Genomic DNA, 24,611 nt, shown 5'->3' with positions numbered 1-24,611 from the left:
TTCAGTGGTAGGAACTTTTGCCTACAAGGCCCTTCCAGCATCAAAGGCAGAGGTAGTGTAGGAAACAAAGCATGGCCCAAGTCCCTCTTGGGGCTTTTATTATTATGGCCTTATTTTAGAAAAAAAAAAATGATTTTTTGTGCTGCAGACACCATGTCCAATTAGGTTTGTATACTCATTTTAAAATTAAAATTTAGGCCAGGCTCTGTGGCTTACGCCTGTAATCCCAGGTCTTTGGGAGACCGAGGTGGTGGGAGGCCGAGGTGGGTGGATCACGAGGTTAGGCGATCAAGACCATCTTGGCTAATGCGGTGTAACCTCATCTCTACTAAAAATAAAAAAACAAAAATTAGCTAGGCGTGGTCGCGTGTGCCTGTAGTCCCAGCTAGTGGGGAGGCTAAGGCTGGAGAATTGCTTGAGCCTGGGAAGCAGAGGTTGCAGTGAGCTGAGATCCCACCACTGCACTCCAGCCTAGGTGACAGTGAGACTCCGTCTCAAAAAAAAAAAAAAAATTTTAAGACAGGTTACTTTCCAGTTGTGCAAAGACCCCTTTTTGTTTTGTTTTGTTTTTAGTGACATATTAGTAGGTAACCACTAAGTGTGGTTCAGGATGCTTACGGGGATTCTGTTGCATCTAGAGATAGGTGCCTGGTCAGGAAGTAGTTCTTAGAGCTGTTAGCGCTTAGCTTCTGATAATTAAAGTAAGCTATGTGTAAATACCGAGTGAGAGAATACTAATGGATCATGGCTCATATATGCAACAGTTAAACCTTTTTATTAGCTAAGATTTTCATCTGGCCTAATTTTTTTGCCCTTTTCTTTTATACATGAGGATTCTTTCATTTTTATGTAATATAAACTTTATGAAATAGAAACTTTCATTTGTACATAATAGAAACGTTATAAAATTAATCATGCCAGATAATTTAAATTATAAATTATTGAAAATAATTTTTTAAATGGAATTTTGCCTCATTTTACATAGGAGTAATCAGTAAGATGTTAGTAACTACTTTTATTTTATGGTATTTGTATCAGAAGTGACCAGTTTGGTTTTTTTTATTCTTAGTTGTAGAAATAAGAAGAAGCAACTATACAAACCACGTAAGTAAACAGTCAAATAGTTAAGAAATGAATAGTTTGACATAAAAGTATCTCTCTCTTGATTTCTTTAAATTACAATATGGACCCAGTGGCAATAGTATGGACCCCTTTTTGTGGATTTTCTTTTTTTTTTTTTTTTGAGATGGAGTCTTGTTCTGTCGCCCAGGCTGGAGTGTGGTGGCCGGATCTCAGCTCACTGCAAGCTCCGCCTCCTGGGTTTATGCCATTCTCCTGCCTCAGCCTCCCGAGTAGCTGGGACTACAGGCGCCCACCACCGCGCCCGGCTAATTTTTTGTATTTTTTAGTAGAGACGGGGTTTCACCGTGTTAGCCAGGATGGTCTCGATCTCCTGACTTCGTGATCCGCCCATCTCGGCCTCCCAAAGTGCTGGGATTACAGGATTGAGCCACCGCGCCCGGCCTGGATTTTCTAAATCTCTTCTATTTTCCTAAGTATTAAATGTATCCAGAAAAGTCTTTAGCTTAGGGTGTCCTTTTAAGGATTTCTGATATTTAAGTTAAATTTCAATAGTCTGGTTGTGGTAAAAAGATCTGCTTTAAGGCTGGGCGTAGTGGCTCACACCTGTAATCCCAGCACTTTAGGAGGCCAAGGCGGGCGGATCATCTGAGGTCAGGAGTTCGAGACAACCCTGACCAACATGGTGAAATTCTGTCTCTACTAAAAATACAAAATTAGCCAGGCACGGTGGTGCATGCCTGGAATCTCAGCTACTCAGGAGGCTGAGGCAGGAGAATTACTTGAACCCGGGAAGCAGAGGTTGCAGTGAGCTGAGATCATGCCATTGCATTCCAGCCTGGGTGAGAAAGTGAAACTCTATTTCAAAAAAATAAAATAAAAATAAAAAAAGTTTTGCCTTAAATATTTAATCTTATTTTTAATGAAATAACAAAAATAGAAGAGCTAAGTTAATTGCCAGCACAGTCTACTGACTTTCTATCACAGCAGGTGAAAGCATACCTTCCTCGCTACACCATGGTCTTATGTTCCTCCCTCTGTTTCTTCCAATAGTAGCACGCTTCTTCATTAAATCAGTAATATTTACATGATTATGACTCTGCAAATATTATTCACTGCTAAGTCATATGGTGTTTTCATTGTGCCTCTGCATTGCATGTCCTTCATCTTGTCTCTGAAACAGTTCTGAAATCTGAGCACTTCTGCAATTCTCCTGGATCTTCTCTTTTTTCCTAGCCGATGTTAGTTTATCCATCCAAATATAGTAAGTAGCCTCTGGGTGGTCTGTTTGCTTTCACATCCATTGTTTTTTACCTTGAAGCTAATTTTCTGACTATATTCGTTTGCTTATTTTCTAACAGCTATTTTCCCCCAAGTGTTGTAGCATTTATCACATGCCTTTCAAAGATATTTTCTGTCTGTGAAAACACATTTGTTCCTTTTTTTCTTTGTAGGAGGGCAACTTTCTTTGGCCTTTTGTCATCCTAGTTCAATATGGAGTGGCTTTCCCTAGATAGGCTCGATGTCTGCTTTTCTGCGCTATCTCCTTAAAGTCTTTTGGGATCTCACATAACTGCTGTCTTGTGTGGGATCGCCTGAGTCCTTGATTCTGTGTTTCCTTCTGTCCTGTTATCCTCTCTAGTTGTGCTTGAACACATTTTCTTGGGTGGAGATGTTTAGAGAGCTGGCCAGTCTTAAAATCCCTCCTCTTTGATAGAGAGGACACCTCTAGGTTGAATCTAGATTTTATGGTTCTGAAGACATTTTGCAGTTGTGCTGTCATTCCAGTGTTGTTCTTGAATCTGTTGCCAGTGTGTGATACACTATTTACAACCAGGTTTTAGGTATCTGTGGAAGCTTTTTAGGATCTTCTCTCTCTCTGAGGTTCTGAAATTTTATAATAACAGCATGTTGGGGATCTTTTCATTTTATTTAGGCTACTAAACCTTGAAAACTTTTTTATTTTCTCTGTTTCTTTTACTGATAGTCTTGTTATTCAGACGCTAGGCTGCTTAGACCAGTACACCTGCATTGGTTTTTAATTTTTCCCCTTCTGTTTTTTTCAGTTTGTCTTTTATTCTAGTTCTGGTATATTCTGTGACTTTATCCTCTACTATTTCTATTGAATTTTATATTTTTGAGAGTGTTTTAAGGTTTTTTTTGTTAAGTTTTGCTCCTGGTTTTAACTGCTCCCATGAATTCCTTTTTTCTGTTGCTCTGATTTCTGTTGTTGGAGGCTTCCCTCCAATATGTGGTGGTCCCTGGCCTGCTTTATTTGGAAGTAGGACTTCTGTTAACTGGTAGCACTCAGTGTGAGGTGTTGGAAGCCAAACTAGCTTTTCATTTGGGGGACCTCAGTGTATTATCTGGGGATCTTTATTTGAGACATTTCAGTTTCTTCTGAGAAGGATCTCCCAATTTTCTGCCTGGAAAGTAAAAGCGTGGCCACTTGCTTTCCAAAAGCAGAGTTAGCGAAGGAAGGTGGAAATCCATTTTTGGTATATAGTTTTCTTTATATCTCAGGTTTAAGTCATGGTATCTCTGAGCCAGAAATTCTCAAGTTTGATATATCCAGAGAACACACATCTAAGTTTCATGTCAGATGGAAGGACAGGTGGACTTGGGACTCTGGTTAGAGATTTTCAACTGACCTTGCTGGCTTTTGTTTTATATTTTACCCAACTTTCCAAAGTGCCATTTGCCTGTTAAGTTCACAACCTGCCTTTAGTTCTGCAAGACAAACTGGCTTGCTTCTGTTCCAGTCACTTTCTGTAGGGACCAAAGTTGTGCTTCCGTGTTATTTACCACTCCTTTATCTACTTTTTATATCACAGCATTTATTAAAAATTATCTCTGTCAACCTTCTCTCCTGGTCATGTGTGTAACCTTTATTTTATGACTAATGAGACTTCTGGAGGGAGAGGAAATAAATTCGTGGTCAGTCTGTTATATTTAATCCAAATTTAGGACCTATGTTTAAATCAAAGTCTAATTTGAGTATAATTAATGATATTAACCCAGAGAAGTTTTAAAACTAATGTATCTATAATAAGCATATTACACTTTTCTCCTAAGGCCTTGTTTAATATTTTCAAACTTTATCCACCGCCATATACTTCCCTTTACTTCACAACAGAGATGGAGCTGTTTTCATGAACGCCCAAAGTGTTAGAAATATTTAAGTTAATTAAGATTTGTTCATTTTTAGCCTGGTCAACATAGCAAGACCTCATGTCTACAAAAAGGTAAAATAACAAATTAGCCAGGCCTGGTGGCATGTGCCTTTCGTTTTACCTACTCAGGAGGCTGAGGCAGAGGATCGCTTGAGCTCAGGAGTTTGAGGCTGCAGTTAACTGTAATTGCACCACTGCACTCCAGCCTGGGCAACAAAGGGAAACCCTGTCTCAGAAAAAGGAAAAAAGTTATTAATTCTTTCAAAACATATCTAAAATTTGTCCTGCCCAAAAGGAGAGCAAAAAATGTGAACTTTAGTCTTTGTTTTATTTTATTTATGTTTGCTGAGAAAAATGCTGTACTTTATTTATTTATTATTTCTATAGGTTTTGGGGGGAACAGGTGATATTTGGTTATATGACTGAGTTCTTTAGTAATGATTTGTGAGATTTTGGTGCACCCATCACCTGAGCAGTATCCACTGAACCCAGTTTGTAGTCTTTTATCCCTCACCCTCCTCCCAGCCTTTCCTCCGAGTCCCCAGAATCCATTGTATCATTCTTATGACTTTGCATCCTCATAGCTTAGCTCCCACATATGGATGAGAACGTATGATGTTTGGTTTTCCATGCCTGAGTTACTTCACTTAGAATAATAGTCTTTACTTCCATCCAGGTTACTGGGAATGCCATTAATTTATTCCTTATTATGGCTGAGTAGTATTCCTTATATATATATATAGGTGTGTGTATGTATATCACATTTTCTTTACTCATTGACTGATGGGCATTTGGGCTGGTTCCATATTTTTGTAGCTGTAATTTGTTTGAGTTCCTCGTAGATTCTCGATCATAGCCCTTTGTCCGATGTATAGCCTGTGAAGATTCGCTCCCACTCTGTGGGGTGTCTACTTACTCTGCTGATTGTTCCTTTTCCTGTGCAGAAGCTCTTCAGTTAAGTCTCACCTGTTTGTTTTTGTTGTATTTGCTATTGTGTTCTTTGTCATGAAATCTTTGCCTAAGCCAGTGTCTAGATGGGTTTTTCCAGTGTTATCTTCTAGAATTTTTATGGTTTCAGGTCATAGATTTATGTCCTTGATCCATCTTGAGTTGATTTTTGTGTAAGGTGAGAGTTGAGGATCCAGTTTCATTCTCCTGCATGTGGCTTGCCAATTATCCCAGCACCATTTGTTGAATAGGGTTTACTTTCTTCACTTTATGTTTTAGTTGGCTTTGTTGAAAATCAGTTGGCAATAGGTATTTGAGTTTATTTCTGGGTTCTCTATTATGTTCCATTGGTGTATGTGCCTATTTTTGTACCACTACCATGCTATTTTGGTGACTATGGCCTACTGTTTTACATTTTACCCTACTTTCCAAAGTGCCATTTCCCTGTAAGTTCACAACCTGCCATTAGTTCTGCAAGACAAACTGGCTCGCTTCTGTTCCACTCACTTTCTAGTATAGTTTGAAATAAGTAATGTGATGCCTCCAGATTTGTGGTTTTTGCTTAGTTTTGTTTTGGCTATGTGGGTTCTTGTTTGGTCCCATATGAATTTTAGGGTGGTTTTTTTCTAGTTCTGTGAAGAAGGATGGTGGTATTTTTATGGGAATTAGGTTGAATTTTTAGATTGCTTTTGGCAGTATGGTCATTTTCACAATATTCATTCTACCCATTCATGAGCATGGGATGTCTTTCCATTTGTTTGTGTCCATGATTTCATTCAGCAATGTTCTATAGTTCCCAATGGCGTATCAAAAAGATAATCCAGCCGGGCACGGTGGCTCACACCTGTAATCCCAGCACTTTGGGAGGCCAAAGTGGGTGGATCACAAGGTCAGGAGTTTGAAACCAGCCTGGCCAACATGGTGAAACCCTGTCTCTACTAAAAATACAAAAATTAGCCGGGTGTGATGGTGCGTGCCTGTAATCCCAGCTACTCAGGAGGCTGAGGCAGGAGAATCACTTGAACCTGGGAGACAGAGGTTGCAGTGAACCAAGATCACCCCACTGCACTCCAGCCTGGGTGACAGAGCAAGACTCCATCTCAAAGAAAAGATAATCCACCATGATCAAATGGGTTTCATACCAGGGATGCAGGGATGGATTAACATATACAAGTCAATAAATATGATATACCACATAAACAGAATTAAAAACAAAAAATCACATGATCATCTCAATAGACACAGAAAAAGCATTTGACCGAATGCAGCATCCTTTTATGATTAAAACCCTCAGCAAAATTGGCATACAAGGATCATACCTCAGTGTAATAAAAGCCATCTATGACAAACCCACAGCCAACATAATACTGAACGGGGAAAAGTTGAAAGCATTCCCCGAGAACCGGAACAAGACAAGGATGCCCACTCTCACCACTTCTATTCAACATAGTACTGGAAGGCCTAGCCAGAGCAATCACACAAGAGAAAGCAATAAAAGGCATCCAGATCAGTAAAGAGGAAGTCAAACTGTTGCTGTTTGCTGATGATATGATCATATACCTAGGAAATCCTAAACTGATAAATGAATTCAGGAAAGATTCAGGAGACAAAATTAATGTACACAAATCAGTAGCTGTGTTATACCCCAACAGCAACCAACCTTAGAATCAAACCAAGAACTCAACCCCTTTTATGATAGCTGCAAAAATAAAATAAAATAAAATAACATAAAATAAAATAAAATACTTAGGAATAGACCTAACCAAGGAGGTAAAGACCTCTACAAGGAAAACAACTTTAGTATTTTTAATGGGTTAAAATGAGAAGCAGCAGGTACAGCGGAAGAAGTCGGTGCGCATCGGCGTCCAATGGGTACTGGACCTTTGATGGTAAGGCTACTAAATTACTAGGTACAATTATTTTCTAGTTTTTGTTATTAAACCTTAAAACTACTAAGTAACCCCTTCCATTTCTTGTTAAAGATCATAACATTTCAAGCTCTGATTTATGCTGACTGATGTTAGATTGTTTATATTTTGTGACTACCTTAAATAATACCTATAAACAGTAAACCGTTAGTAATGTTTTTGCTATAATTAAATGTAGTAAGACTTATCTTCCAAATTATAACTGAATTGTCAAACACTTGTCAAAGTTTTGGATTTACTCAAAATTCTATGCTCAGCAGCTGGAGGTAGGAAGAGTAAGGGCCCTCCGTTACTCTTATGGAGAGGCATACTTTCTCATGAGGGGAATACTCTGCAAGAATTCATATCTTGTAAGCAGTGGTGAATGCTACTAATTAGTGTACAAAAAAATTTTTTTGGCGTGGCTGCCAACAAAGAGATCCAAGAAGGTAGATGGAGTCGAGCTTGCTGAAGCAAGGAAAGAGAAAAGCAGTATTCTAGGCAGAGAGCAGGGGTAGAGCAGGAAAATGGCTAGGTGCAGGTCAGATGATTTATCGAATGAAATGGATCAAGTTTTGAAATGAATGGAAAGTATTCTCTGAGTCTCATTTGAGTCATGTCATGGCAGTCTTATTTAAACATGAAGTGAAAGTTAGATTTTTTAAGTTGTCATCTGTTTTCAGGGTGTGAGAGAATATTTAAGTGATACTTTTTTTATCCTCAACATAAGAAAATAGGACTAGAGAAACCTGTGACTTCCTCACTTGTTGGTGGCCTAGCAGCCCTGGCACACAGAGCCTCTGAATCTGAAACACTTGTTTTGTCACAATATCACCTGAAATAATACATTTAGGATGAGTAATTTAGTAAATGCATTAGTCTTGTATTCACTGCAATAAAATGCTCTTGTACCAGTATTATTTAATGCATTACATTTTATTGTAATAAATAAATCATAGAAATAGAAATTCTTGGCTGCTTTATATTGCTGTAGAAAAAAACCAGTGAAATCTTATTTTAAACTTTTCTCATGATTTTTAAAGGGAATTCATAAAATCTTTGTTAGGTTTGATGACAGGTACCATATTAAGGGCAGCATTTTATAACCCATATCTTAAACATCGTCTCTGGAAGTTAAGAGCCTCCAATGGATTTTCTGTAGAGTGCACATGATACCGCACTCAGGCAGTTCATGGAGTGTAAGAAATATCTTAGTGCTTTGTCATTTCACATTTTAACCAAGAAAAAATACACTTTGATAAGTTTAGCTTACACTTCCCTTCCCCTTCAGGTATCTACTGTGCGTTTCAGTCAACAATACAGCTCATGTTCGACAATACTCCTTGATGACAGCACAGCCAGCCAGCCTTATCTTACAATGACAATAATATCGTGAGTACAACTATACTGCCAAGGGATGGATTCCTTTATTCTAAAATTATTTCAGTCATTTGTTTTTCCTCTTCAGCAATCAGTTTAAGAAATTGGAGTCAACTATATATTGATATCCAGATTCTAAATATTAAGTATCAATTTCTCTTTTAATCTTAGATGTCTTGGTGGAAGGAAAAATCAGCAAAGAAACAATCCCAGAAAAAGCATATTTTTTTTTAATGCCTTTATGCCTTGAGACACGTTGAACTCAGTGAGAAGGATACATTCCCTTTATTGAATGTTTCTTTGTGAAAACTTAGTTGTTCAGTGCATTATAGGCCTAAATCAGTGTGTACTACTTTCAACATTCGACTCAGAAGAAGGAACAGCTTTTCCTCTTCTGACACCACAGTGTATCTGCATTTGAATTTCTCCCATTGTGCATGAGCACCTCATGGGCTACAAAGATGCGCTTTGAGAGCACCCTGAGATGAAGTTTATTTTAAAAGGAACAACAACCAACACCAGCACCAGCTCCACAGGGGCTGTCCAGTGTACATTATTATCATCTCCTGGGTCATGAGTGTTGATTTTGAGAACACAGTTTGGAAAGTCGTAATTTAGAATATTAATATTTTTATCTTTAATTTTACTATTCATTCTGTAAACATAACTAGCTTATAAACAATTTCGTTTCAAATGCACTAGCCTTTTTAGCTAATTCAATTTTACTTCAATAAAAGTGGCAAGTTTATACTCATAATAATGTCACTTTCCTCCCTCCCTTTTAACAATAGTTGTGATGAAATTGTGTTTCAGCAAAAACTGGACTCAAACTCTGTCTCAAGTCCTGAGCTTTGGGACCTGTTGAGTAATCACTAAATGTCTGTAGTCAGCCAAGTCTCTTAAATCTTCGAGCACACATACACCAAAACTGCTTTACCTAGAGTCCCTGGCTTCTTTGAGTTCAAAAGATTTTGATGTGTTAGCATACAATTCAAAAATAGCTTTGAAGATTAATCTTGCTCAAACATATTTCGTGTTTTTTTCCTCATCCTACTTTTTAGAAGTCTACTTTTGAAAGTAAAGTAAGTTTTAATTTGCCATCAGCAAGTTTGAGAAATAATCATTTGGCATATTAACTATTGGTGAAATAAAGGTTTATTGAGCAAATTAATAGGGCAAATTGGCTTCAAGAAAAGGTTTTGAAAAATGTTTATCACGAGTCAGTAGTGCAGTGTTGTCAGTGGGATAGGTGGAACTCACTGAGATCACTTATGCAAGGTTTTTTTTCAAAATACAGGTCTGCAAACACATGTATCTTCCCATCTTCACCTTCCCTCTATCTCTAGGCACTGAGAAGCCTTTTAGGAAAATGGGATGGATGTGAGGCATCTTTATGTGAAGAAAGGCATCCCAGAAGATTCTGATTTTCACCCCAGCTCTATCATTCCAAACTTTGCTGCACATTGAAATCACCTGGGAAACTTTTACCAACAACCTTGATGCCCAGAGTCATACCCAACACTAATTACATTGAAATGTCTCATGTTGAAGATGAGGCAGTTATTAAAGCTTCTCAGGTGATTTTAACATGCAGCAAAGTTTGAGAGCCACGGCTTCATTTGAGTTTAGGACGAGAAACTGCTCCTATTTGGTGGGACCTTGGGCAAGTCAGTTTTTAAGGTTTGTTTCCCTGATCTGTAAAATGAGTGTTGTATTAAATGTCATGTAAGGTCATTGGTCCTTTCCAGCATGTAACTTTAAATTCTGTGATTTTAAAATTATTTCAGAGATGAAAACTACTTGAAGCACTGTAGACATATCCATCTTACATGCTAATGTTTCAGGCTTTTCAAAAAGTGCTAATATTGTATAGACCTATTACTAAAATTGAGATTTGCCTTCCCTCAGTTGTTTTCAGCCTCACTCTACAAAATTAGCTGGGCGTGGTGGTGCATGCCTGTAATCCCAGCTACTCAGGATGTTGAGGCAGGAGAATGGCTTGAACCCAGGAGGCAGAGGTTGTGGTGAGCCAAGATCGCACCATTGCACTCAAGCCTGGGCAACAAGAGTGAATCTCTATCCCAAAAACAACACACACACACAAAATTACCTGGGCATAGTGGCACAAAACTGTGCTGAGGCTGAGACTGGTGAATCGCTTGAACCTGGGAGACAGAGGTTGCAGTGACCCCCAGCTACTTGGGAGGCTGAGGCATGAGAATCGCTTGAACCTGGGAGGTGGAGGTTGTGGTGAGCCAAGATCCCACCACTGCACTCCAGTCTGAGCAACAGAGCGAGATTCTGGGTCAAAAAATAAACACATAAAATAAATCGGATGGGACGAAAGGTTTTGTGGGTAGAAGAGCATATAACAGTGAAATCTGTTATTATTTATATATTATAATCATCAACAGAAACACGTCTTCTTAACAGCATATTGCCTCACATTTTAGTTCTCATATTTTTGTGAAAAACCAAGAAATGAAACAAAGCCCTTATGGTGCTGTTCTGAACTAGAAGATTTGAATTTCAGGGCCGCTAGGAGAGTTTCCTCTGCCCTGCTTTTAAAAAGTGTCTTCAGGTCTAACAAATGATAACATCTATTGTTATGAATTGTTTTTCTTTCCACAGAGTGACCTTGGAGATACATCATGATATCACGCAAAGGTGAGCTTTTTAGAAATCTGTCTTGTTATTCTAGCTAATTGCTTTGCAAGATACCAAGCTCAGTGTTAGGTCACAGCTCTAGACATCATAAGCTGTATTGTGCCTGCTAAAATATTGAAGCAAATTATTTGTGTTTTCTTTGTTCCTTAAGACTCTTAATTCTTAAATGATTGAGAATCTCAAAGAATGTGTGTTTATATTGATTATACTGATATTTACTGTGGTAGAAATATAACATTGAGATTTTTTTTCAAAATCTATTTTTAGTTTAGATTTCACAGCCTTAGCACTGTTGATATTATGAGCTAGATAACGCTTTGTTGTGAGGACTGTCCTGTGCATTGCAGAGAGTTTAGCAGCATTCATGGCCGCTACCGACTAGATGTCAGTAGTAACCCATGGCCCAGGTTGTAACAACAGAAAATATTCCTTGAGAACAATATTATTAACAGAAATTTTTCGTTGAAAAAATAACTTTTCTACAATCAAAAGTTGAGTAAAAAGTGTGTCATGTATTTGTATTATTTAAAGTCTCTCATGTTGAGCTTAATAGGAGACAACTGGATTCTCTAGATGTTTCTTTACAATTTGCTATAAAAAAGTAATAAGAGGCTGAGCACGGTGGCTCACGCCTGTAATCCCAGCACTTTGGGAGGCCAAGGTGGGTGGACCACAAGGTCAGGAGATCAAGACCATCCTGACTAACATGGTGAAACCCGCCTCTGCTGAAAGTACAAAAATGGCTGGACATGGTGGTGCATGCCTGTAGTCTAGCTACTACTTGGGAGGCTGAGACCGGAGAATCACTTGAACCTGGGAGGCAGACGTTGCAGTGAGCCGAGATCTCGCCATTGCACCCCAGCCTGAGTGACAGAGGGAGACTCCATCTCAAGAAAAGAAAAAAAGAAGCAATAAGATGACCTAACCTCATGCAAATAGGTAGCTGGTAAAAGGTGTATTTTAAAGTTTTCAGACAGTTGTGGGTATTCTTTAATACTAAATCAAAACTTCACAAGTGCTAGTTTCTTAAATTAGTTACAGTGGCATTTTCCATATTAATAAATTTATTCCATCAGTACTCATTGATCTTTCTTGCACAGTAAATGGATCTTTCCCCCATACTTGCATTTACAATATTATGCATTAGTTACTTGGAATATATTGGTTTATGTTTTATTATGTCAAAAATCACTGTTAGTTTAATCACCAATCTTACTTTAAAACGCCTTTAAGTATTGAAAAGCTGTCAAGGCTACAGTAGAAGGAACAAGTTTTTCAAAGTTCTCAGGAAAGCTTAAATTTCATCATTGGGAACAAATACTCAATTTCCTTGAAGGAACAAACTCTCACTTCATTTATTTTTGAGAATGATAGTTTTACTTCTTTTTTTAGACTGAGTCTCACTCTGTCACTTGGCTGGAGTGCTTTGGCATGATCTCAGCTCAAGCAATCCTCTCACCTCAGGCTCCTGTGTAGCTGGGACCACAGATGTGTGGCACCACGCCAGGCTAATTTTCTTGTGTTGTTGGTAGAGACAGGTTTTTGTTATGTTGCCTAGGCTGGTCTCGAACTGCTGAAGGAGCTCAAGCCATCTGCCTGCTTTGGCCTCCCAAAGTGCTAGGATTTTACAGGCATGAGCCACAGCGCCGGCCCAGTTGTACTTTTAAATAAAAACAATGTTCTGTGAAAAAATTGGTTGTTCAGTTCACAATTAAATCACGAATTCTTTTTTTAAAAAAAAAAACAACAATGACTGTACTGCAGTCAGCAGAAGCGCTTCTTGTTAACTTTCCACTTACCAGAATCGTAAAGAGACATGTCAAGATTTAATAACATTAATTTCTACTGCTTCATCAAAGACATTCTTAAGTAATTCAGGCTACCTTTTTTAACTATAGGGGATAGTAAAGAATAGAGTGACTAATGTAATTGGTACCACTGCCTTGATTTATGCTGAGAAACCAGCAGTTTTACCCACTTTTACTTTTATACAGTCATGGCAAATGTCAACGAAAAAGCAGGCAATGACTTTGTATTACTTTTACAAATTTTTAAATTTTTAAATCAGCTTTCTCAGGTTTAATTAGTATGATTCAGAACAGTGTTGGCCAGGCACAGTGGCTCAGGCCTGTAATCCCAGCACTTTGGGAGTCCAAGGCGAGCAGATCACCTGAGGTCAGGAGTTCAATACCAGCCTGGCCAACATAGTGAAACCACATCTCTACTAAAAATACAAAAATTAGCTGGGCGTGGTGGTGGGCGCCTGTAATCCCAGCTACTTGGGAGGTTGAGGTAGGAGAATCACTTGAACCTGGGAGGCAAAGATTGCCGTGAACCGAGATCGTGCCATTGTACTCCAGCCTGGGCAACAAGAGTGAAACTCGGTCTCGAAAAAAAAAAAAAAAAAAAAGAACAGTTGGCCTCTTAGGCCTTCTGGAAAGGGTCTTGGGGATCCTGAGAGGTCCACAGAGCACATTTGGGGAACCACTGGTTTATCATGTAGGCACAATGCATTAGTTTTACAAAGTTTAAAGTTCATCAAAGACTGGCCTCTTAAAAAGGCAGATGAGTTTTTAATTCAAACAACAGAAAATACATAAATATGTCACGAGAGTATACTACAGAGAACTAAAGAGAAAGGAAGCTAGGAAATCTGAATCACGTTTACATTTGTTAAAGTTCATCACTACTGCTTTGTAAAACATTCTTGTGTTTCAGTGTGTGGTTAGAAGAGTGAAAATATATTTGGTTTGTTGCCATTGCCTGTTAGGGAGAGTCAGTACTTACGGGCATTTCTGACTGGTTATTGTAAAAAAGACTTCACAGTACAGGACATGAAGTTCTGAGAAAGAAGAAGTCAGGAAACCCTCTGCAAGTCAGGATCCAGGAGAATTCATAAAAACTGCTTCGGTAAACAGCAAAGCACACAGGAGGCAGTATTTTACTAAACATATGTGATACTAATATATTAACAGTTTTTGAAGTAATGCACACTCTTATTTTATAGAGATGCAGATGGATCTTTGAGCATATCTGATGAGAAGTTATACTCATTTACGGTAAGTGGCGCTTTTATTGCGGTTGTATTTTCATCATACACTTGTATCTGTTTCATGCTGAAGTCAAAGGCATCTTTTTAAAAATCTTCCCCGTTTCATGTTACATTTAGTCATCTTAAGTGTTGTAAAAAGAATGTGCTGGAATAAGAACTGATCTGTAGCTCTGTTTAGTTAGTGAGCTAGTATGACCATAACAGAAAGTGTATCTTTTTTTTTTTTTTTTTTGAGGTGGAGTCTCTCTCTGTAGCCCAGGCTGGAGTGCAGTCATGTGATCTCGGCTCCCTGCAGGCTCTGCCTCCCAGGTCCCTGTTCAAGCAGAAACCTGAACCAAGTGAACAAGTTCAACATCATCAGTAAGAAGAACTATCAGTGCCATAACTCTGATGGAATGCACGGGGAAGGATTCCACATCATTTTTGTACTGTAATGGCCAAAAGTGCATAACTTCAGTCCAATCATGGAAATACATCAGAAAAACCCAAATCGAGGAACATTTGACAAATACTGATCAGTACTGGTTCAAAGTGTCACGGTTAGGAAAGGTAAGGAAAGACTGAGGAACTGTCACTGCAGTCCTACAAAATGTCAAGAGACTAAGAAATAACTAAATGCCCCGTGATCCTGGATGGCATTTGGGAACAGAAAAAGGACATTAGTGGAAAAAGTGGTGAAACTCCAATAAGGACTTTAGTTTAGCTAATATGTTCAATTTAAATTAAATAATTTAAATATATTTAAACATTATTTAAATGTATTAAATTAATAAAATTGTTTATTTTGTGAAATAATTTTAATCTGGTTAAATATGAGAATGTGGATTTCCTGGTTCTGATCACCGTACTGTGGCTATCTAAGAGGTGAACGTTCAGGGAGGCTGGGGGAGGAATAAATGGAAATTATACTACTGAGTTGGGAGAGAAACCTACCCCATCAGTCACGAAACCCTCACATTCACGGCAGTGTGTTGGAGGTTCCAATATGAATGGCATTTCCCAGATGTCAGTGCGAGGTCCCTGTGGAGGGAGTGGGGCTCCCTGGGAATCTAGTGGAGAGCATTCGGGGCTCCCTTCCTCAGGAACCTGCCCTTCCTGCACAGAAGCATCAGCCTCACCTCTGTAGCGCTGCCCCTCTGCCTCTCAGAACCCACTCGTCTTCAGGCAGTTTCTACTGCCAGCCTCCTTTCACAGATACAGCCTCCAGGAACTCAGCCCTGCCTTCCCAAGTGTTCCCGCCTCTCTTGGGAAGGGATGCTCTCAGATTCCGCACCCCTGGACTTCCCCGGGCAGCACCTGCTCCTTCATTCTTCACTTCCGCAACTCTCCGTTCTCACTCTGAGGGTCCTCCCCTCCTGGGAGTGTGTGTTGCTGGCAACAATGAAGATCCCCCCCAGGTCGCCCCCCATGCCCTGTTCTTCTGCACTTCCCTGGCTTCCTGTGTTGGTTCTGCTGGTGTCACCTGCTTTTGGGTTTACGTGGCTTCCCAGCTTCCTAATTTCTCTGAAGTTGAGTTTGATGTGTGTGTTGATGATGGGCTTTTTCTTCCTCCTCCTCTTCCTCCTCCTCAGTCTTGTTGTTGCTCCATATAGTTTCCAGAAGGAGAAAAGGGACACTGTAAAATTAAGCTGCTACAGGCCTAGCACAGTGGCTCACACCTGTAATCCCAGCCCTTTGGGAGGCCGAGGCAGGTGGAGCACCTGAGGTCAGGAGTTCGATACCAGGCTGGCCAACATGGTGAAGCCCGATCTCTACCAAAAATACAAAAATTAGCAAGGCATGGTGGTGTGTGCCTGTAATCCCAGCTACTCAGGAGGCTGAGGCAGGAGGATCTCTTGAACCTGGGAGGTAGAAGTTACAGTGAGCCGAGATCGTGCTACTGCACTTCACCCTGGGCAACAAGAGTGAAACTCCATCTCAAAATAATAGTAATAGTAGTAGTAGTAATAATAATAATAATAATAATAATAATAATAATAATAATAAAGCTGCTGCCATGTTTCTATCAGACCCAGACATCCCGCAGAGTGAGCTGGAATTCTCTGTTTCTCTGTTTCGCCTCCATACCCACTGGCTCCTCTCTGCCCGCTCCCTCTTGGGCTGCATCACCAGCATGCCTCGCTCTCTGGCCCTAGTGGAATTCAGACAATGGGGGATGTCACAGGAGGTGGGAGAGAGAGAGGAGAGGTAGTTATTTGCTCAGATTCTTCCTTGCTGGTTTGGCAATGGCCACATCTTTCTACTGATGACTGCAGCTCCTGATGATCCTCCTCTACACCCACAGCTGTCTTTGGGGTCTGTGGACACCTTTCCTGTCCCTCTAGACCCAGGGAGAGAACAGCTCGCCCTCTTGCTGCTCCAGGGCATTCCTCATCTCTCACTGGTTCCCTTAACTCTGTCCACACTTCTGTGAACAGCCCCTTTCCTCAAGTACCCATTCGAATACGTCCTCTGGCTTCCCCCAGGAGCCTGACTGGTACCCACAGGTGGGTGGATGCTGGCGCGCTGCCGGGCCCCTGTTCCTCTGGTGACTGGCCAGCCAAGTTTCCGGGAGTCTTGTTAGCGGGGGCAGGCGGTGGGCACAGCACAAGCTGTGAGCTCAAATCCACAGAACAAAAGTGGGAGAAGACACCGGCAGGATGGACTGCCACAAAACTCTCGGCATTCGTGACGTCTGTCCTTTAAATCACACAAGGCATCATCAGGCTTCAGACATGAGACAGCCTAAGTATTTAAGTACTTCAGATAAACAAATTGTTTTTCAGAATTGGTCATTGCTAAGTTGGCAAATTGCTATTTGAAACACTGGCTCTCCTTGACTCAGTGATTCAGCCAGCTAGTCCCTTGCCAAGCTAGTTTGTTGGGCAAATTCCACCTTGAGAATGTATCTGCTCCTGTCAAAACCAGATTCTCCCTGCCTGAGGCTGGACTTGACCTTCTGACTCAGGATATGGTGACTGGGGTCCCTGGGCCCAAGGGTGGCCCCCTTGGGCCATTGTGGGCTGAACCTCTTCCATGATGGGGTGGGGGGGCAGGCCCCACCTAATTCACCCCTGACCTCATCCAGGCAGGTGAAGTTCCCTGCAGGAGTCACCTGAGCCCAGCCCCTCAGACCAGGATCCATCATGGTTAGGAGGATTTGGGGCTATCTCAGGTTCTTTGGCTACAAAGGGGTCCCACTCTTAGGGGTCTGCCCCAGAGGTGGGGCACAGAGGGCCTGCTGGGGCCCATGGGCTGGGCTGGGTGGATGGGGATCTGGTCACAGCAGCAGCAGCTGGAAGGCCAATGGGAGGGCACCAGGGCCTGGGGCCCATGTCTGGTCCTGGGCCTCCCCAGGCCTCTTGTCTTCTCCCCCGCGGGCATTCGGGATCTGTGTCTGGACCCAGCCTTGCCCAGGAGGTCTAGGGCCATGGGGTGTTGTCATTAGAATCGCAGTGCTCACACCAGGCAGTGCATTGAATTAGCAGGGCAGGGTCTCATGGGCAGGGACCATGTGGAGGGGTGGGGGGAAGGGCAGTTGTCCCCAGAGGCTGTGGTGGGCCTGGCTCTGGGCTGGGCAGTGGGCCAGGGTCTGCTGTGTGGCTGAGCTCTGACCACAGGCTGTCTGGGGCTGGTGAGCTCCTGAGAGAGGGGACTGGTGCAGAGTACCCTAGGGTGGGAGCTCACGAGGAGGGGTCTGTGGGGTGTGGAAACCATTCTAGAGCAGGCAGATGACACTTGTCAGGGGAACAGGCATAGAAAGGACCCATGTGGGGGTGGGGGACACACAACCTCAGAAGGAGCAGGGAAGGGGCTTTGACAGGTCCAGGGAGCATCCCTGAGGTTTCCTAGCACAATTCCCACCAGCCATGTCCCAGGGGTCCCCCTGCCCCCAACCCTCTGCAGTGCCAGCCCAATGCCCTGGGCAAAATATCCTGGACTCTGGCTGTTACAAAGGAGGACACGGTCATCTGGACCCGCCCGAGCTCCAGGCCCCCCACTTTCACAGCCCCGTCTGGGTCCAGAAGTTCGTACATATATAAATGAAAAATGTGCAGGAATCATATGATTGTATTCCCTTTCATAAAGAGGGCCCCTCTAAATTGTTTAAGCTCCGATTCACCCCTGGCCAAAGGAGACAACAATGGCATGTGTGGGGCCGTGGCCTTGAGACCCAGAGGTCCTGCTGCCCCACGATACCCACTGCCCACCCTAGGGGGACTGGCTGTAGCCCTGGAGCCCCCAAACACCATGCAGGAATGCAAGAGGGTCTCAGCTCCCGAGTACCAGGCTGGGAGGGCCCACAGTCCAGTAAACTAATCAAGCTCCGCCACACCCAGGAGAGCAGCTCCGGGAGCCTGCACTGGGGAGAGAGCCTCAGACCCCTGCCCCAGGCCTGCACCCCAGAAGTAGGAGCATGGGAACACCTCTCCTTGGCTCCCAGCCAGCGGAAGTCACATCCCCAGCCCTCTGGCTCCAGGCAGCCTCATGTCCCAGTCACTCCTTGGCCCACCTCACTGGTTGGTCAGAGCTCACTGCCCAAGGGCACCTCCCAGCTCCTCAGTGACGAGTGGAGGGAACAGGTGTTTACCAGGAGCTGGCATGCTTTGTCTCAGGGATGAGTAGTGACACAGCCAGGAAGGCACGCTATCCCCGTTTTACAGATGAGGAAACGGAGGCTCAGGTTGGGCTGGTGACTAAGGGAAGCAGCATGTGGCAGGTGGTTTGAGGCATCTCTGTCCATCATGAGTGACTAGGGAGCAGCCCTGCCACTCCTCATGCGATGTGCCAGGAGCCAGGGAAGCTGCTTTCTTGGGGATTCTAACTAGAGCCAGAAGCATCTCCCTGAGTGGTGGTGGAGGCCTCTGTCTACTCCTCCAAGACTGCCAGGGGATAGGAGGGCACCGCTGACGTCACAGAGCCTCTAGGGTGAGTGAGCATCAGCTGAGCGGCGCCAGATGACTACGCTTCTCCTCAGTGTTGTCCCCCCTCTGCCTTGGGCAAGGCACCACCCTGAACGCCCCACCTATCCCATGGAGGCTGCAAACTGCTCTGCAGAGCCAGGGTCTCCAGGAATGGGGAGGGCAGTCACCCTCACTCCACTTGTGTTCACGACTCAAAGCACTGCCCAGGTCTCCAGGACCATAGAACCCCCAAACCCCCCACTGGGCCATACTGGAGACATGGAGCAGCAGGCTTAGAATCCTGGGCCTTGTCTCCAGGTACATATCCGTGCCCACAGGCTTGGGAAGCTTTGGTCTCGGGGAGCTGGCACTCACGCCCCCTGCCTCAAGGAAGGGGCATGTCCAGATCTCTCCTGTCCAGCCTCAGCCCTGTTCCCTGCCCCTATCCGTCATGGGGTCCCTAGGACAGGGTTACAGAAGTCTCATGCTGTCAGGGGATGCTGCCAACCCAGTGCCAGGGTGGTTCCACCCAGCCCCTTCCTGCTGCCACCCTCTCTGACTCACCTATCCAGCCTCCTACTGGGCTGGGGCCAGAGCGTAGACAGGCACCAGAGGCAGCTATAAAAGCACATTGGGCCAGTCCTCAGCATCCTAGTTGGCCACTGTCTGCTGCCACATGATGCTGGGAGGCCTGGGGAAGCTGGCTGCTGAGGGCATGGCCCACCGCACCGAGAAGGCCACCGAGGGAGCCAGTGAGGACCTGGGGCTCCTTTCTACCTGGGCTGGGGGGATCTGGGGCAGACTGGGTCTGTTGGAGGCGGATCTTAGTAGGCAGGTGAGGACCTGGGGGGAGGCCTTGGTCCCTCAGGAACCCTGGTCTCCAGCCCCACCAGGACAGCACGGAGTTGAGGGGTGCAGAGCTGGGGAGGTCTCCTGGGGGCAGGGCATGAGTCCTGGTGCTGGGTGAACACTGGCAGCTTGGACCCTTCCCTCTGGAAATCTGGGGAACCTTTCTTGTCAAAACAGCCTATTCTGAATAACCTATGCAGGAAAAGGAAGATGGATTTTTATTTTTACCATAGCTTTAAAGCTTCAGAGATTTCTTAACAAGTCACCAAGTCTGATCTGTTCAAAGTCAAAAAGGACATTTTCAATGTCATCCAAGTCCCCTACAGCATGTTTATTTTTATTTGTATTTGTATTTGAGATGGAGTCTTGCTTTGTCCGCCAGGCTGGAGTGTAGTGGTGGGATCTCGGTTCACTGTAAACTCTGCCTCCTGGGTTCCAGTGATTCTCCTGCCTCAGCCTCCTGAGTGACTGGGATTACAGGCACCCACCACCATGCCCGGCTAATTTTTGTATTTTTAGCAGAGACGGGGTTTCTCCCTGTTGGCCAGGCTGGTCTCAAACACCTGACCTCAAGTGATCCGTTCCTCTTGGCCTCCCAAAGTGCTGGAATCACAGGCGTGAGCCACTGCGCCCGGTCCCGAAGTGTATTTTGTAGGCAGAAGTCAGCAGCTGTGTGTGGGGAGATCCAGCCAGACCCCACCCGTGGGTCATTGTGTGAAAAACCGTCTTGCCTGAGTTTGTGTCCTCTTTCTAAATGGCAGTAGATGCGTATTTTGTTTTTGACTCTGCAGCTAGTGTGGACCACCTGCTTTAACCTTTCACTAGCCTCTGAGTTTCTGTGATTCCTGTTGGGAGAAAAGCTGAGTGTTGGGAGAGAAACTGAGGCGGTGCTTGCATGTCTGCTAGACTTGCTGGCTCCTGGCTTCCAGCACTCCCATTATCTCAAGTAGCCATACGTTTCTCATCCACTTGATACATCTTTTCCTTTCAACCCTCACATCCTCACCACCTGTTTCCTTGCTAGATCGCCAATAAATAGCATGGGCTCCCAAAGCTCGGGGCCTTTGCAACCTCCGCACTCACGATGATCTCTTGGTCCTATTTTCTCTCTCAAACTTTTTCTCATTTCTTTGTCTCCGTGGGACTTTGTCGCCCCCACGACCTGGTGTTGGTCTCATCATCCCAACAAATTCCCATTCTAAAGATGAGGGAACCCAAAGGTGGAAGGTAGAGTTAGAGTAAGAACCATTGCTTCTGACTCCGAAATCTTTCAGTTCTAGCATGCTACCATCCACACTTTAAAAACCCTGAAGTAGGCAGAGAATTCCCTCTTGTTGGAGGAATTGCTTTGAGAGATGTGGTTTTACTGGATGAGGCGTTGGAAACCGACCTGGGGCAGGCACCAGCACATCCTGAAAGGGGTGTGACCTGGCACACAGGCCCAGCCTGGTCTTCATGTCTCAGCTGGCAAGATGGTCTGCTCATTGCCATTCCAGGCCGGGCAAGGCCAAGGGGCTTGGGGAACCTGTGCCCTCACGGGACTCACTGAGCTCATCTTCAGGCAGCCAGGGCCCTGGCATCTCCGAATGAAGCCAGCTGTGGGGGAAGTTCCTTCTCATGAGTCAGTCTGTCCTGGCTGGGGGTGGCATCCCAGAGCCCCACCTTGGATGTCCAGGGACGTATAGGTCCATTGTGAGGGTAAGTGGGCCTGCTCTAAGCCCTAACCCTGGACTCGGGGTGCATGGGCCTGCTCTGAGCCCTCACCCTGGACTCGGGGGGCATGGGCCTGCTCTGAGCCCTCACCCTGGACTCGGGGGGCATGGGCCTGCTCTGAGCCCTCACCCTGGACTTGGGGAGCAGTGGAACTTCTTTGAGCCCTCTCCCTGGACTGGGAGGGCAGCGGGCCTGCTCTGAGTCCTCACCCTGGACTTGTCTCCTCTGTTCAGTTCATGCCGTGGAGGAAGTGGTGAAGGAGGTCGTGGGACATGCCAAGGAGACTGGAGAGAAAGGTACAGTCGGCTGAAGTCGGGCAGGGAAGCAGGGAGGGAGGAAGGGAAGCCAGGTGCTGGGCCAACCTGTTCTTTGACTAACCAGGTCAAACTCTGCCCCTGATGTCGCAGCCTTTCAGAGCCTCTTGGCTGGGGCGGTTATCTATGCTCATCGGAGGCCACAGAGCGTACTGCGTTAGGGCACTGTCTAGATGGTTCTCTCTGTGGAATGATAAGAAGACAAAGTCACAAAAGACTATGTGACAGCACACTGGGACAAAACATTTAACACGGCCGGGCTCAGCAGCTCACGCCTGTAATCTCAGCACTTTGGGAGGCCGAGGTGGGCGGATCACGAGGTCTGTGGTGAAACCCTGTCTTTACTAAAAATACAAAAAATTAGCTGGGCGTGGTGGCGGGCACCTGTAGTCCCAGCTACTTGGGAGGCTGAGGTAGGAGAATGGCATGAGCCCAGAAGGCGGAGCTTGCAGTGAGCCGAGATGGAGCCACTGCACTCCAGCCTGGGCGACAGTGAGACTCCATCTCAAAAAAAAAAAAAAAAAAAAACTTGTAAAATTCTATGTTAAATGTTAAATTGATGTGTGTGAGCTATGAGTAAAACTATGCACAAAGCATGTGTATATTTCATTCCGTTTCAACAAAATAGATTCCAGGTAGATGAAGGACTTAAATTTACATATATGAATTTATTAACTTACTAGGAGATAATCATCTTAGCTCAGGCTGCTATTATAAAATACCATAGGACAGGTGCAGTGGCTCACACCTGTAATCCTAGCTCTTCGGGAGGCCAAGGCAGGTGGGCCACCTGAGGTCAGGAGTTCGAGACCAGCCTGACCAATATGGTGAAACCCCATCACTACTAAAAATACAAAAATTAGCTGTGTGTGGTGGCACATGCCTGTAATCCCAGCTACTCAGGAGTCTGAGGCAGGAGACGCCCTTGAACCAGGGAGGCAGAGGTTGCAGTGAGCTGAGATTGTACCACTGTGCTCCAGCCTGGGTGACAGAGCAAGACTATCACAAAAACAAACCATAAACTGGGTGACTTAGAAACAACAGAAATTTATTTCTCACACTCCTGGAGGATGGGAAGTGCAAGGTCAAGGCAATGGCAGATTTGGCATCTGGTGAGGGCGTCTTCCCGGTTCGTGGATGGGACTTGCTGTGTCCTCACATGGTGGGAGGAGCTAGCTCTCTGTGGTCTTTTTTATGTGGGTACTAATTTCAACCTCCCAAAGGCCGCACCTCTTAATATCATTACATTAAGGCTGAGGATTTCAACATAGGAGTTTTGAGGGGGAAGACATCATAAACATTTAGACATTGTAATAACATAAGAGACTTTGGCCTAATCTTGGAGAGGGGAGAATCTTTAGAACCATGACAAAAAAAACCAGCGGCCATAAAGGAAATATTAAGTAAATTTGGCAACCCAAAACTTCGAAATTTTCTATAGCCAAAAAAAAAAAATTATAAACCAAGGCAAAAGAAAAACTCATTAAAAATATTTGTAATAAAAATGATAATCCAATATAACAACCCAATATAAAAATGGTCAAAAGACATGAGCAGGCATTTTCCAGAAAAAAGGACAAGCAGGCAATGTACCCATGAGATGCTCAGTCTCACTCACAGTTGAAGAAATACAAGTTGTTGGGGAAATTAAAACCAAACTCAAATTCATTCTGCCAGGAGTCCTGCTGCCCTTGGTCCCATTGGGCCACTCCAGGGACTAATCCATTAAGATGGCCACATCCCACAGGTCACTCAAGGGGACACAAGTTCAGTGGGTGGATCACTAGGACATTCTTCCTCTTTCTTTCCAACAGCCATTGCCGAAGCTGTAAAGAAAGCCCAAGAGTCAGCGGACAAAAAGATGAAGGAAGTCACTGAGACAGTGACCAACACAGTCACAAATGCCATCACCCATGCAGCAGAGAGTCTGGACAAACTTGGACAGTGAGTGCACCTGCTACCACGGCCCACCCTTCCTGAGACTCAATAAAAAACCATGAAATGAGTACATCAAGCCCTGGATTTATTCCCATTTGGATGGAAACACTAGGCAAAGTATTTTCTTGTTGATATAAAATATTTTACGTATTTATGGAGTACATTTGAGTATTTATTACATGCACAGAATGTGTGGTGATCAATCAGTGTTTGGGGTGTCCATCACCTTGAATATTTGGTATTTCTATGTGTTGGGTACATTTCAAGTCCCCTCTGCTAGCTACTTTTTTTTGTTTGTTTTTTGTTTTGAGACAGAGTCTTGCTCTGTCACCCAGGCTGGAGGGCAATGGTGTGATCTTGGCTCACTGCAACCTCTGCCTCCCAGGTTCAAGCAATTCTCCAGCCTCAGTCTCCCAAGTAGCTTGGACTACAAGCACAGGCCACCATGCCCAGCTAATTTTTTTTCTCTGTATTTTTAGTAGAGATGGGATTTCACCATGTTAGCCAGGCTGGTCTTGAACTCCTCACCTCAAGTGATCTGCCTGCCTGGACCTCCTAAAATGCTGGAGTTATAGGCATGGGATACTGTGCCTAGCCTTCTAGCTACATTGAAACATACAATACATTCCTGCTAACTATAGTCACCCTAGGTGAAATATTTTTCAACAGAAACACTTTGCATGTCCTCCCTGTCTCCTCTGCTGAGG

At 43.9% G+C, this 24,611-nt stretch overlaps 2 protein-coding genes across 4 annotated transcripts in view; both read left to right on the top strand.

Moving 5' to 3' along the window:
- Window positions 1-23,854, top strand: part of LOC105486686 (arf-GAP with GTPase, ANK repeat and PH domain-containing protein 5-like) — a 39,076-nt gene extending 15,222 nt beyond the window's left edge. The window contains exons 4-10 of one of the 3 annotated variants that reach the window (XR_011607884.1): window positions 1,070-1,104; window positions 8,400-8,500; window positions 11,120-11,155; window positions 14,163-14,214; window positions 14,443-14,756; window positions 21,886-21,948; window positions 23,781-23,854. Coding sequence is in view for 2 of the 3 variants with exons in the window: in XM_071069888.1 (XP_070925989.1) it covers window positions 1,070-1,104; window positions 8,400-8,500; window positions 11,120-11,155; window positions 14,163-14,214; window positions 14,443-14,571 (353 nt within the window). In the remaining variant the exon portion in view is untranslated. Of the gene's footprint in view, window positions 1-1,069; window positions 1,105-8,399; window positions 8,501-11,119; window positions 11,156-14,162; window positions 14,215-14,442; window positions 14,960-21,885; window positions 21,949-23,780 lie in introns of those variants that run through there. The other 2 variants (XM_071069888.1, XM_071069889.1) reach the window with 2 other exon arrangements.
- On the top strand, window positions 19,758-24,073 carry LOC105486687 (protein FAM25A). Its single transcript, XM_011749695.2, has 3 exons — window positions 19,758-19,842; window positions 21,886-21,948; window positions 23,781-24,073. The coding sequence occupies exons 1-3, from the start codon at window positions 19,767-19,769 to the stop codon at window positions 23,912-23,914; spliced, it is 273 nt and encodes a 90-aa protein (XP_011747997.2). The 5' UTR covers window positions 19,758-19,766; the 3' UTR covers window positions 23,915-24,073.
- Window positions 24,074-24,611: the final 538 nt, after the last annotated feature.

The sequence above is a fragment of the Macaca nemestrina genome, chromosome 9 (assembly GCF_043159975.1).
Source record: "Macaca nemestrina isolate mMacNem1 chromosome 9, mMacNem.hap1, whole genome shotgun sequence".
Taxonomy (NCBI): Eukaryota; Metazoa; Chordata; class Mammalia; order Primates; family Cercopithecidae; genus Macaca; species Macaca nemestrina.
Note: the sequence above shows the minus strand (reverse complement) of the source record. Positions and strands in the feature narration are given on the sequence as shown.